The 12,467-nt window shown below is 51.6% G+C and overlaps 1 protein-coding gene across 28 annotated transcripts in view; it reads left to right on the plus strand.

Moving 5' to 3' along the window:
• Positions 1-12,467, plus strand: part of SVIL (supervillin) — a 204,028-nt gene that overhangs the window by 148,711 nt on the left and 42,850 nt on the right. For 23 of the 28 annotated variants that reach the window (XR_016219243.1, XR_016219242.1, XM_089311867.1 and 20 more), the window contains 6 exons: positions 37-176; positions 2,212-2,307; positions 4,230-4,473; positions 4,756-5,332; positions 6,130-6,352; positions 12,004-12,136. Coding sequence is in view for 26 of the 28 variants with exons in the window: in XM_089311867.1 (XP_089167993.1) it covers positions 37-176; positions 2,212-2,307; positions 4,230-4,473; positions 4,756-5,332; positions 6,130-6,352; positions 12,004-12,136 (1,413 nt within the window). In the remaining 2 variants the exon portion in view is untranslated. The remainder of the gene's footprint in view (positions 1-36; positions 177-2,211; positions 2,308-4,229; positions 4,474-4,755; positions 5,333-6,129; positions 6,353-12,003; positions 12,137-12,467) is intronic. The other 5 variants (XM_089311860.1, XM_089311862.1, XM_089311863.1 and 2 more) reach the window with 1 other exon arrangement.

Consider the following 12,467-nt stretch of genomic DNA (forward strand, 5'->3'; position numbering starts at 1 on the left):
TGTAAGGATCGCACGCGTCTCCGTCTCCGACTGCAGGAAATGGAGAAGTCCTTCGAAGAGCCACAGGTTCCCAAGCGACGCTCCCGGAACGCCGCGGTGGAGCAGCGGCTGCGGCGCCTGCAGGACCGGTCCCGCACGCAGCCGGTCACCACCGAGGAGGTGGTCATCGCGGCCACGTAAGTCCCGCCCACCCGGGTGCGGGGAGGGGCGCTCTGCGCTGGGCTGGTGCAGGCGGGGAAGCCACAGAGGAGTTGGTAGGTCGGGATGGCTTAGCTGCAGTCTCTTGATAGACTTTCCACTCATGGAAGCTTCTGGAAGATCATGGTGGGGAGGTTGTGGACTTGTTTTTATCCATGCATTTTCCTTCTAAAATCTCTTTCACCGCGAGAAAAATTAAACCTTGAAAGCGGATGAATCACAGTGAACCCGGTGTCAACCCTTATCGGTCCCTAGCTGGTCTCTCCGTCCACTCCCCACTGTCTCCTGCCTTATTTCTGATCAGATCTTCTCATTTCGGCTATAGATGCTGCACTAGGAATCTAAAAGAGGTTCGTTTTGTTTTCAGATAATCGCCAGAAATGTTTTCAGATTAATTGGCAGTTTGAAAATGCACCAAGCTTCCGTTTTGAGTTACACAAAGCTACTTCAAATAGTTGATGGAAAATGGAATTAAAACCTAAGCTCATTTTGTTGCAAAACTGTTTTAAATCCATGCATATCAGATGTCTTCCAAAAGTTCATGGAAAACGCACATTATGAAAACCCTATGCCTGCATTTCAACATTTTTGACACCAAAATAAGCTTATTTTGGAATCCCATTTTCCCACAGACTTTTTAAAGTATCATTGTATCTTCAAATGCATTCAAAATTAACTTCCCAAAGGAGTCATTTAAAGATCATTGCTTCAGGGACCAGTGCTGTGGTGTAGCAGGTAAAACCGCCACCTACCGCACTGGCATCCCATGTGGCCACCGGTTCAAATCCCAGCTGCTCCACTTCCAGTCCAGCTCTTTGCTATGGCCTGGGAAAGCAGTGGAAGACAGCCCAAGTGCTTGGGCCCCTGCACCCACATGGGAGACCCGGAAGAAGCTCCTGGCTCTGGCTTTGGATCGGCCCAGCCCCAACCCTTGCGGCCATCTGGGGAGTGAACCAACGGATGGAAGACCTCTCTCTCTGTCTCTCTTTGTCTGTAACTCTACCACTCCAAAAAAAAATCTTTCTTTATAAAAGATTATTGCTTCAATCAAGGGAAACTTTTTGTTTGGCTTTATTTAAAAGATTTATTTGTTTATTCAGCAGGTAGAGTCACAGAGGTTTTCCATCTGCTGGTTCACTCCCCCAGTGGCCACAACAGCCAGGGGCTGATCCAATGCCAGGAGCCCAGAATGCCATCTGGGTCTCCCATTGGGCGGCAGGGAGTCAAACCTTTGGGGCCATCTTCTGCCGCCTTCCCAGGTGCATTGGCAGGAAACATATGGGAAGTGGAGCAGCTGGGACTCGAACCCGTGCTCCCCCTGCTGCACCACAACGCTGGCCCTCTGTGTTTGTATTTTACAAACTGTTGTGTGCTTCCCACGGATCCAGGCACGTGCTTCCTGAACAAAAGAAACCTCACCTCACCCAGGCCAGCCCCATCCCCAGAGGGCCCCGCCTCCACTCTCTTCCCAAGAGGTCCCTCAATTTCTTGGTGCATTGGTGGATAAGTACATTCTGGTACTAAGCACTCTTAGTAAATCAACATGTTAAAAAAAAAAAAAAAGCTTGAGTGGCAGATATAAAATAAGCAGCTCTCCAAGGATGCCAAACAATAAATAGGATGAAAAACGGTCACCTCTTGAGGCTCGGAAGGGTCTATTTCTGATGTGCTGATCAGTTATCTGAGGACAGATCGGGACCAGCGTCCCGAAACACACGTAGGAGCTACTGATCTGCTGCTGGCTACTTTTAGCTTCTGTAAACTCCTTTTTTTAAAACCGGGACATCGATCCTAAATTTGACTTCCTAAGTTGGTGATTGCTGTTCAAGTTCTCTTGTGATTCTGTCTGACGGCCCTCTCCCCCGCCCCGCCGCCCCGAAGCGAATCATTTTTAGTAAAACACTTGCCGGTTTTTGAATTGACCCTTTTCTGAGTTTACGACGTTGCTTTCCTTCACGCCTGTCTCCTTCTCTGTCCTTATGCGTGTTCCTTCTTTGGTCGTTGCTTTTGTAGTGATCCTATCCCTGCTTCCTGCGCTGGGGTCGCCCACCCCGTAATGGCCAGACCGCCCAGCCCCACTGTAGCTAGGAGCACGGTGCCACCTGCCAGGTACTGGACAGAAAGAGATGCATGGGGCTCCCAGGGCCACAGAGCCGGGCAGCAGAGGTGCCCCAGAGCCCTGAGTGCCCGTCGTGTGTGTGTGTGACGAGCTGATCAGTACAGTGAGTCGTTGCGACATGTGTGGCGTTTCTGTCCTGTCCACGTGCGAGTGGCCTGCATGAGAAACATCTGGTCCACCCACTGAATCCTGTGTTGCCATGAGGGTCACACTAACTCACTCACCCGTGTGTGTTCTCTTCCTGTTTTTCCATAATCCCCGTGACCCCTGAAGAATGTCATCCTTCGTCTAAAAACATTGACGTTTAATGAAAATTAACAGGGAAATGGGGGCATTAACATCAGTGTTGAAGGTTTCAGACTCACTTTTCTTAAAACGTAGATACCCGGATGAGGGGATCTTCTCAAAGTTCATGGGAAGCGTGAATTATGAAAGAATTAGCTGTTGACGTCAGAAGCCGTTCGCACCGCAATAAACTTCTCTTTTGATTCCATTTTTATTCCATGAACTTTTTGAAGGACCCTCCTATGTGTTAAAAATAACCCTTCCTGTTTGGAATTTATAGAGAGACAGTGCTGTTATATTTTGGAACTGAGCAAATAATTGAGAGCATATGATTATATTCTGTTTTGAATTGTGGTGTTTTAAAAAGTTATGTCCTTAAGCCATGGCAATACCCAGTTGGTTGTGCTGTCACGGGGCCAAAATGCAAAGGCTAGACAAATAGGACTTAAAAAGGGTGGGGGGTGAAATGGCAGGGCAGGAGGAGGAGAGCCGGCATCGCCCAGAGGAGAGTGTAGTTTCGCTCTCTCTCTGTGTCCTGAGGCTCAAAAGTGTGTGCTCAGGTTAGCTTGTCTCCGCCTCCCTGCACACCTGCCCACAGAGACGGCGTGATGCTCTGCATAATATCCTTGCCCGCTCAGAATCGCACGTGCTCGAGGCACAGCTATGCCGTCCCGGAAACCTAATCAGAGTCTCAGAAACTTTGTCCGCTTTACAGCCTCCTGATAATTACAGGTCTAAGTATCTTTTTTTTAAAAAAAAGATTTATTTATTTATTTGAGAGGCAGACAGAGAAGTCTTCCATCTACTGGTTCATTCCTGAAATGGCCGCAATGGCTAGAGCTGAGCTGATCCAAAGCCAGGAGCCAGGAGCTTCTTCCAGGTCTCCCGTGTGGGTGCAGGGACCCAAGGACTTGGGCCGTCTTCTACTGCTTTCCCAGGCCATAGCAGAGAGCTGGATGGGAAGAGGAGCAGCTGGGACTCAAACTGGCACCATATGGGATGCTGGCACTGCAGGTGGCAGCTTTACCCGCTACGCCACAGCGCTGGCCCCTCCAAGTACCTTTTTAAAAACTAGTAGAAACTTGAGAGAGGAAGTACCCTTGTGCTACCTGGAAAAGACGAAAGAATCCTCAAAATCAAACTGTTGGTGTTCAGCGAGTGCACAGCAAAAGCCTTTGCTACAGGTGCCATTGCTAGCGGGTGGCTGTATTGCTGCCCAGTTTTGTAAGATGGAAAAACATAAAGACGGTTTCTGAACCATATCTCTGTCTGAGAGAGCCACAGTGTCACACTCAGGATGCCTGTTAGCCTCTGGTGCTAACAATGCAGCCTCCCTCCCTCCCCGAGACGAGGAGCAGCTAAGCCGCCTTTAGTTCCTGAGATAGGCCATCCAGAGTTCAGCAATCATTCGAGAACCTCGAGAACCGCCAAAGAATTGACAGTGAGGACCGCCCCAAGCTGCCCTGTCTCCTCTGACAGCCCAAACAGCTGCCTGCCCTTGTCTTACGTTTCTGTAAAGGGACGAAATCAGCCCTTCGCCACGCCAAGTGCCCCTCATCCATCCAAGGAGCAGGGAGGGGGCTCCTGTTTGTTTCTCTCGGCGCCCCTGACTTGTGCTTGCTTCTAGGTTGCAGGCGTCCGCCCAGCAGAAGACCGTAGCCAGGGACCAGCCTAACGAGGGCAAAGATGCTGCCGAACTGGGAGAACCTGACTCCTCCACTCTCAGCTTAGCAGAGAAGTTGGCCTTGTTTAACAAACTGTCCCAGCCGGTCTCCAAAGCCATTTCGACCCGCAACAGAATAGACCTGAGGCAGAGGCGAATGAACGCTCGCTACCAGACCCAGCCCGTCACCCTGGGAGAGGTGGAGCAGGTGCGTGCCCAAGTAGGGGCTAGGCAGGTAAGCTGTGTTACCCGTGGCGGGGGAGGTAAGAAGTTTGTTGACCCCTGGAAAAATAAAGAAAGAAACAACCAGGCCAGGTATGCTTCCCTTTTCTTTGTTTTTATACTTTGTTGCAAATCATCTGGGAGTAGAAAAAAGCCTGCGTTCACTGTTTGCCTGCTTTGTCGGCCAGCAGACTGTTTAATGAGCTGCGATAGGCAGCATTGTTCTGTGCCTCACTTTTTTTTTTTTTTTTGGCTTTGTAACTTGCAGGTGCAGAGCGGGAAGCTCATCCCTTTCTCGCCTACCGTGAACACATCCGTGTCCACCGTGGCCTCCACCGTGCCTCCCACGTACGCCGGGGATCTGCGGGCGAAGCCCCCCGTGGATGAGACCCTGAGTGCCGCTGAGCACAAGTGTCCTTCTGTGCCGGAAAGTGCCGATTCTCCCGTGAGGAGCATTCTGAAGCCGCATGCCTGGCAGCCCGCCGCGGAGGGGAGTGGGAGCAGAGGAATGTCGCGAGAACGCAGAGAGACGGAGAGCAGCAGGGCTTTGGCGGTGGGGGACAGTGGTGTTAGGAAGGTGGGGGCCAGCGAGGGCGCAGAGCCTGCCTACCCCGTCCCGAGCAGAGGCAGGGAAGGGGACATCCCCAGGGAGCCCCCGTATGCAGTGCCTAGAAGAGGGAGCCTGGAACCGGCTGCTCCTGCCACTGCCCATCTTGGTGAGGAACTGAAGGAATTTTCCACTGCGAAAAGCAGTGCCCAGGGGTACGTGGACTTGAACGACAGGCAGCCCTTTGAAGAGAAGGTGGATGTGGAGGATCTGCCCAGAAGAAAGTTTTCGCTAAGAGGTAAATGACGCCTGCCCCTCGGGGTTTAGCAACCGGCTGGCTGGCTTTTTAGTTTCTGCTTGATCGGTTGCATGGGTTTTGATTCCTTTTGACTCAGTTGCAGGGCAGGGTACACCCAGTGCTGGTATCAAGGGTCAAAACCAGTCTCTTCTCCCAGACTTCTCTTCTTCCTGAATCCGTCCTGTTCGGTGGATTAATCAGTTCTTCGGCAATAAAATGCCTGAAGCTCTGTCACCCAGCTTTATCATGGTTTCCGATGGCACTGGCCAGCTAGCCTAACTCACACCGCTGGTTGGTGTGTTGGCCCCTTTGAGAAGCTGATGGCCCAGCAGGGCCAGGGATGGGCGAGCCCCCCCACCCCCCAAATAAGAACTTGAACCCAGGCTCAGTCCCTCTTTCCCCACTCGTGCTGGCCAGGCTGGCGCGCTGTGTTTACATAAAGTGCTGGCCGCGTGACTTCTAGCAAGGGCTTCAGTTTGCTAGGATAGCACATTGGGAATGCAAAAGGACTGTTTTGGAGATGTGGAGACATTCCACAGTGCGGGAGTCAAGCCCACTTGACTGAGCATGCCCAGGCTGGTGGTCACAAAGCCATTCGCTCTGTGGGGCGATCCACTGGGAAGTCTTGATTTTTCTCTCCCAGTGGAGCGTGCTACCAATTTGCATAAATCCAAGTGGGTGGGACACTCTGCGTGTACCCAGGGTTGACCTCCAAGGGCTGCACTTTTGGGGGTTAACGGCCAGAAGCACGCTTCCCTAGAGGAGGTCCGTCCTGACGTGGCTCCCTGTGTCTCCAGAGTTCAGGGAACCCACTTACGAGCAGACAGAGGCGGTTGATGGGAAAGCTGTGGCTCCGCCCGCAGCCGCCGCGTCCTGGAAGCAGCAGGATTCCCCAGAACAGCTCCAGGAGAAGTGCTATAAGAACCCGTGCGCCATGTTCGTTGCTGGAGAGATCAAGGCGCCAGCTGCCGAGGGGGCCGCCGTGGAGTCGCCCAACAAGACCATGTCTATCAAAGAAAGGTACCACCTTGGGGTTGGGAAGCAGCCTTTGTGTGGAGGGAGGGAGGGGGCAGCATGGTTGTGTGGCCACGAGATGAAAACGGTGAACTTAGCCACCCGAGGGGATATGCGGTCAACCTCGCATGGTTCTGGAACGGGGAGGGATTTGCGATGGAACTGGAATCCCCTCGCAGTTGGTTTGCTGGTGCCCACAGAGTGACCCTGGAAGATACAAATAGACTTCTCCTCTCCTCCTCTGAGATACAAATAGACTTTTCCTCGCCTTGTCTGTCTGTGGTCCCAGTTTCTTTTTTTTACATTAGCTTCTTTGTTCAGCTAGTGGTATCAGCTCTTTGCCTTTGGATATACCTGGGGGCACAAACCACTGTGACTGTTTGTAACATACAAGGAGAGTCCCAAAAGTTCATGGAAAGTGGAATGAAAAGATAAATTTGTTTTGGTGCCAAAAAAAAAAAAAAAAAAAAATTTGAAATCCCTGCACAGTTTTCCATAAGACAGATTTTCCGTGAACTTTTCCAAGACCCTGCGTGTGTGTAGAGGGAATGAAGATAAACTTCTGTGTGTCATATGCTTCTCAGAGATTCGAATCTGGGCTCCCTTTGGCTTTACAGGAAGTAAATTGGATGACTTCTGGATTGCACTGGGAAGTTTGCACCAGAGAGTTGCTGTGAAAGCTTACATTTGGGTTTCACACCACTCTAAGACCTTATTTCATTTCAGAAGAAAGAGGCCGGACTGAAGAGCCACGCTTGAATTAAGCTGCGAAAGATATGATAGTGATGGGAAAATACGACAGAGATGGGGTGCGTCTAGAAAAGTCAGTCGACCTCTCGGTGTGACTGGCAGGACTGGGAGTCTCCATTGCCTGGTCCCCGGGTTCTGACTCTGATGCCCCCTCAGCACCTCCCAGCGCCTGCAACTTTCTTGCTTCGTCAGGTGTTGGCCACACTGAATTTTCTAGATAGATCTCAGACTGCCGAAGGCTGTACGCCCCGTCACAATGAAAATTCTATTTTTCAAGCCATGCTTCTTGAACATGATCTTAAGATATTAAATAAATGGAATGTTTTTCAATTAAAAAAAGATTTTATTTAGTTGAAGGCAGACTTACAGAGAGACAAGAAGAGAGAGAGGAGAGAGAGAGATCTTCCATCCTCTGGTTCACTCCCTAAATGGCTACAAAGCCTCCAAGAGCCAGGAACTCCTTCCAGGCCTCCCACATGGAGAGCAGGGGCCTAAGTACGTGGGCCACCCTCCAGTGTTTTCCCAGATGCATTATCTGGGAGGTGAATCTGAAGTGGAGCAGCTGGGATTCGATCTGTGGCTCCAATATGGGATGCCGATATCATAGGCGATGATTTCACCTACTATGCCATAATCCCAGCCCTAATTAATGCGATTATTTTAAAAAGTCTTGTTTACTTTTTCCTTATTTATTTGAAATTAGCAGGCATTTGGTACAGTGGTTAAGATGCCCCTGGGGGTCGGCGCTGTGGCGCAGTGGGTTAAAGCCCCGGCCTAAAGTGCCGGCATCCCATATGGGCGCCGGTTCTGGTCCCGGCTGCTCCTCTTCCGATCCAGCTCTCTGCTATGGCCTGGGAAAGTAGAAGATGGCCCAAGTCCTTGGGCCCCTGCACCCACGTGGGAGACCTGGAGGAAGCTCCTAGCTCCTAGCTCCTGGCTTCGGATCAACGCAGCTCTGGCCATTGAGGCCATCCAGGGAGTGAACCAGCGGATGGAAGACCTCTCTCTCAGTCTCTACCTTTCTCTGTAACTCTGTCTTTCAAATAAATAAAATAAAAAAAAAAAAAGATGCTGTGGGGATGCCTGCATCCTGTATCCAGCTTCCAGCTAATACACACCCTGGGTGGGGGCACAGGTGAGAGCTCAAGTCCTCTGGTCCCTGCCATCCCTGTGGTTGACCCTGGTTGAGCCACCAGCTCTTGGCTTCAGCCTGGCTGTTGCAGGTATTTGGGGAGTGAACCAGGGAATGGAGGCATTCCCTGTCTCTCTGCCTTTCAAGATAAATAATGTAAATAAATAAAATTCCCAATAAATTAGAGCTATAGGGCTGAAGAGGCATGGGGAGGGGCCCAAAGATGGAAGTGACAGAAGAACTGTGATGTCCTTAATCAGAGAAGCAGGGTGGCCTGGTGGGGCGTGAACCCTTCCACCAGGAAACCAGACCAGCATCACTTACATATAAGTGCCGAAGTGTGCTTTAAAAAAAAATTTATTTATTTACTTTAAAGGCAGAGTTACAGAGAGGGCAGAGACAGAGAGAGAAAGAGAGAGAGAGAGAGAGAGAGGTCTTCCATCCGCTGGTTCACTCCCCAATTGGCCACAACAGCTGGAGCTGTGATGATCCGAAGCCAGGAGCCAGGAGCTTCTTCCAGGTCTCCCACACGGGTGCAGGGGCCCAAGCACTTGGGCCATCTTCTACTGCTTTCCCAGGCCACAGCAGAGAGCTGGATGGAAAGTGGAGCAGCTGGGACTCAAACCGGCACCCATAAGGGATGCTGGCACTACAGGCAGAGGCTTTACCCTCCATGCCACAGCGCCGGCCACCTGGTGTTTTATACAATAGAGGATACTCAGCAGGGGAGTTCCAGAGGGAAACACTAACCCTGCACCCCGTTATTTCACCTCCTCCTGAATGAGGGTTCCTTGGATCTGTTTTCTCGTCTGGGACTCAGGAGAGGAAGTTCTGTGTCTGCTCTGATTTGCTTTTTTCTGCTGTAGTCAATCTTAGCCGGTCTGTGTCTTTCTGAACTGTTTACTGCTGGGGGCGCGAGGTCTGCCTGTCCCCTGCGTGACCCTGCGCCGACTTGCTGTGTGCCTGCAGGAAGTGTCCCCATCATGCGCAGCTCCCAGACCAGACTGCCCTGGTAGACGAGAGGGCAGAGAGGAGCAGGCGCTTGCCCGGGCGGCCCAGCGAGCACAGGACATGCTGGGCCCAGGCAGGCCCTGGGGTCGATAGGCTAATGCAGGGCCACTCACCCAGCTTGCGGGATGACACTCAGCAGATGCCCACCTCGCGACCTCCCAGCCCTGCAGACAGCACTTGGGCCTGGCAGATGTTCAAAGCACCAACAGCTGTTCGGAATGCCCGGGCAGGAACTGATGTCGCTGGAGGACCAGACGCTCTGCCCCCCGGCCCCAGCCCCAGCCCCGGCCCGGCAGGTGGCTGGAGGAGAGAGAAGTTTGCCAAAATCTCCCCGGGTCCTCGGCGTGTGGAGCACCACACAGGAAATCCACGAGGACGGGACAGGCACACGGAAGGTTTGAAGGCTGGCTCCCAGCGCCACGTGGGCTCAACGGCAGCACAGTGGCTTATGGACAATTTGCTTCCTCCGTTGTCTCTGGAAACAAAATTTCAGGTTTTCAAAAAGGGGAGGAATTCTTTGAAGGGGTTTGGAGAGGAACTCGGCCCGTGTTTTCTGATAGACTGGGGACAGCGATATCTAGGTTCTTAGACATCACCAGGCCATCAGCAGTGTACTTGCTGGCCTACCAGGTGATTCGAGATGCTTCTATCTGCGATGCCACCAAGGAAACCCGTGGAATTATTGAGCGACATTGTCCTTGCTCCTTGCAACATTTGGGAACTTCTTGGCGAGAAGAGCCTCAGAGACCATATAGCTCATTATTTTTGATAAAGACAACTCACAAGGATGAATTTGATTTTTGAAGATTCTCTGAAATCATACGGGATCCAGTCTAACCCAGTGGATGAATAATAGCTGGTCTGGGGGCAGGGGGTGTCGGTGCTGGGGCGCAAGTGAGTTAAGCTGCCACCTGCAGTGAGGGCATGTCCTATCAGAGCGCTGGTTCAAGTCCTGGCTGAACTGCTAATGATCCAGCTCCCTGTTAATGCGCCTGGGAAGGCAGCAGAAGGTGGCCCAAGTACTTGGTTTGTGCTCCCCATGTGGGAGACCAGGACGGAGTTCCAGGCTCCTGGCTTCAGCCGGCCCAGCCCTGGCTGTTGCAACCATTTGGAGAGTAAAACCAGCAGACAGAAGACCTCTCTCTCTCTCTCTCTCTCTCTCTCTCTCTCTTTCTCTCTCTCTCTGCCTGTCAAATAAATAAATAAATCTTAATAGAAAATAACTGGTCTGGGTCCCAGGGGAGGTAAGAGACAGCGGCTGATTCTGAGCCCGGTTTGCAGGCAGAGCGTGGATGAGCTGAGTGCCCCTGCCCAGCAGGTGTGAGCCAGAAAGACTTCTGCAGTGAAATCTGAAGTCCTGGCCTGCCGCTGCCTTTGGAATGTCTCGTGTGTTGAGCCTTTGCAGCCCTCGAAAGCTCCGACACACCACGCCTCTACTAAGTACTTCTTTTAATGATTCGACTTCGTGAGATTCTGGTTTTCCTTGGAATAAGACTCTCTCGTTCCAACGAATCAGAGAAGAGATACACGAATCCTAGCCACGATCTCAGATGCTTTGCAGATTAAAACATGGAAAAGAATTCGGATTTTGCATTTATGGACATGAGTGAGCCCTGTTAGCATACAGAGTATTGTTAAACATCTTGGAATTACAGAATTTGGGATCAAGAGGGAGCGTGATCCAAATGTGCTGTGCCTTGGAGACAGAAGGCAGTGTGCATGGGCGTTACACAGAGGCAGAGAGAGAGAGGTCTTCCATCCGCTGGTTCACTCCCAAAATGGCCGGAGCTGTGCTGATCCAAAGCCAGGAGTCAGGAGCTTCCTCCAGGTCTCCCATGTGGGTGCAGGGACTCAAGGACTTGGGCCATCTTCCAGTGCTTTCCTAGGCCAGAGCAGAGAGCTGGATTGGAAGAGGAGCAGCTGGGACTAGAACCGGTGTCCATAAGGGATGCCGTTGCTTCAGACCAGGGCTTTAACCTGCTGCGCCATAGCACCAGCCCCAATCATCATGACTTTTTTGCCTCTCGTCTTCCCCATGTTTGTCCGATGTAAATGCCTAAGCCGTCCGAGCTGAGCCAGCCGCCTGTTTGTCAAGAATAACCTTTCAGAGGCACCGATATCCTCATAGCACTGGATCAAGTCCCACCATTGTTGAACTAAAGTAGGTCAGGTGACAGTGTTGGCTAATTAGATTCTTTTTTTGTAGATTTCTTTCCCAAGGGGAAAGTTGGAGTAATAATTTTAACAAATGGGTTTGCCAAAAAGCGTTTCTGTATTAAGAAGATGGGTTTGGAAGGACCCAGCGCCTTCACAGGAAGTAAATAGGGCTCAGCGTATATTCCCAGTAATGCACATATACGTCACATCGGCCTTTAATCTAAAAGTATGCTATTGAAAGAGTGTCAGGGCTTCACGGCTTTAGGCTTTTAAATTCATTTCTGCAATATTTTCCACCAAGTAACTACCGCTACACCGCTTGAGGAATGTAACGTGTTTCACCGAGTGACCAGAAGGGGTCGCTAGAGGACACTTCGGGGACCATTATTTTTGTCTTTTTCTTTGCTCTCAGCCCCAAGGGCGAGGAAAACCCTAGGCAGTCTCTTGCTGTCATAAGGGTGCACGTTTCATCTGGAAAGCCAGAGAGAGTCCAGCTTCCCATTTTCAACCAACTCCAAAACGTTTGGGACCCTGTGGGGGGAAGGGCTGTCTGTGTGCGCCGAGGGGTCAGGTGCTGATGTCTCTGGGCTGGCGTCTTTTTCTGCAGGCTGGCGCTGCTGAAGAAGAGTGGGGAGGAAGACTGGAAGAACAGGCTCAGCAGGAAGCAGGAGTACGGCCAGGCATCTGCCTCCACCGGTGGCCTGCACCTGCCGGACACGGAGCCGTTGCTGCCCAGGAGGGTAAGGCCTTCCACGCCGAGGTGGGGGTGGCGGGGAGCATGCACAGCCTCACTGAGTCTTGCGCCTCGAGGCCGGGAACAGTCTCCGGCAGCCTCTCCCAGATCAGCCTCATGAACTTGACCGAAAGGTCGAGTGCTGAGGTGTCCTGGGAACGCACACAGCACCGCACACAGGAGGCCGAGCACCTGCGTTTTTAAAGAGTGGGCTTTTTCCTTCCATTTAAAGTGTGGCTAAATGAAGCCTGCTATTAAGGCTTTTGTCGTTGAAAAAAATTGTAATTCACCGCTAAAGCTTGCAAGTTGCATAGGCACTGTGGACTTGATGTTCCTAC

This window comes from Oryctolagus cuniculus, chromosome 13 (genome assembly GCF_051225735.1).
Source record: "Oryctolagus cuniculus isolate XC-2025 breed Fujian yellow rabbit chromosome 13, ASM5122573v1, whole genome shotgun sequence".
NCBI classification, from domain to species: Eukaryota; Metazoa; Chordata; class Mammalia; order Lagomorpha; family Leporidae; genus Oryctolagus; species Oryctolagus cuniculus.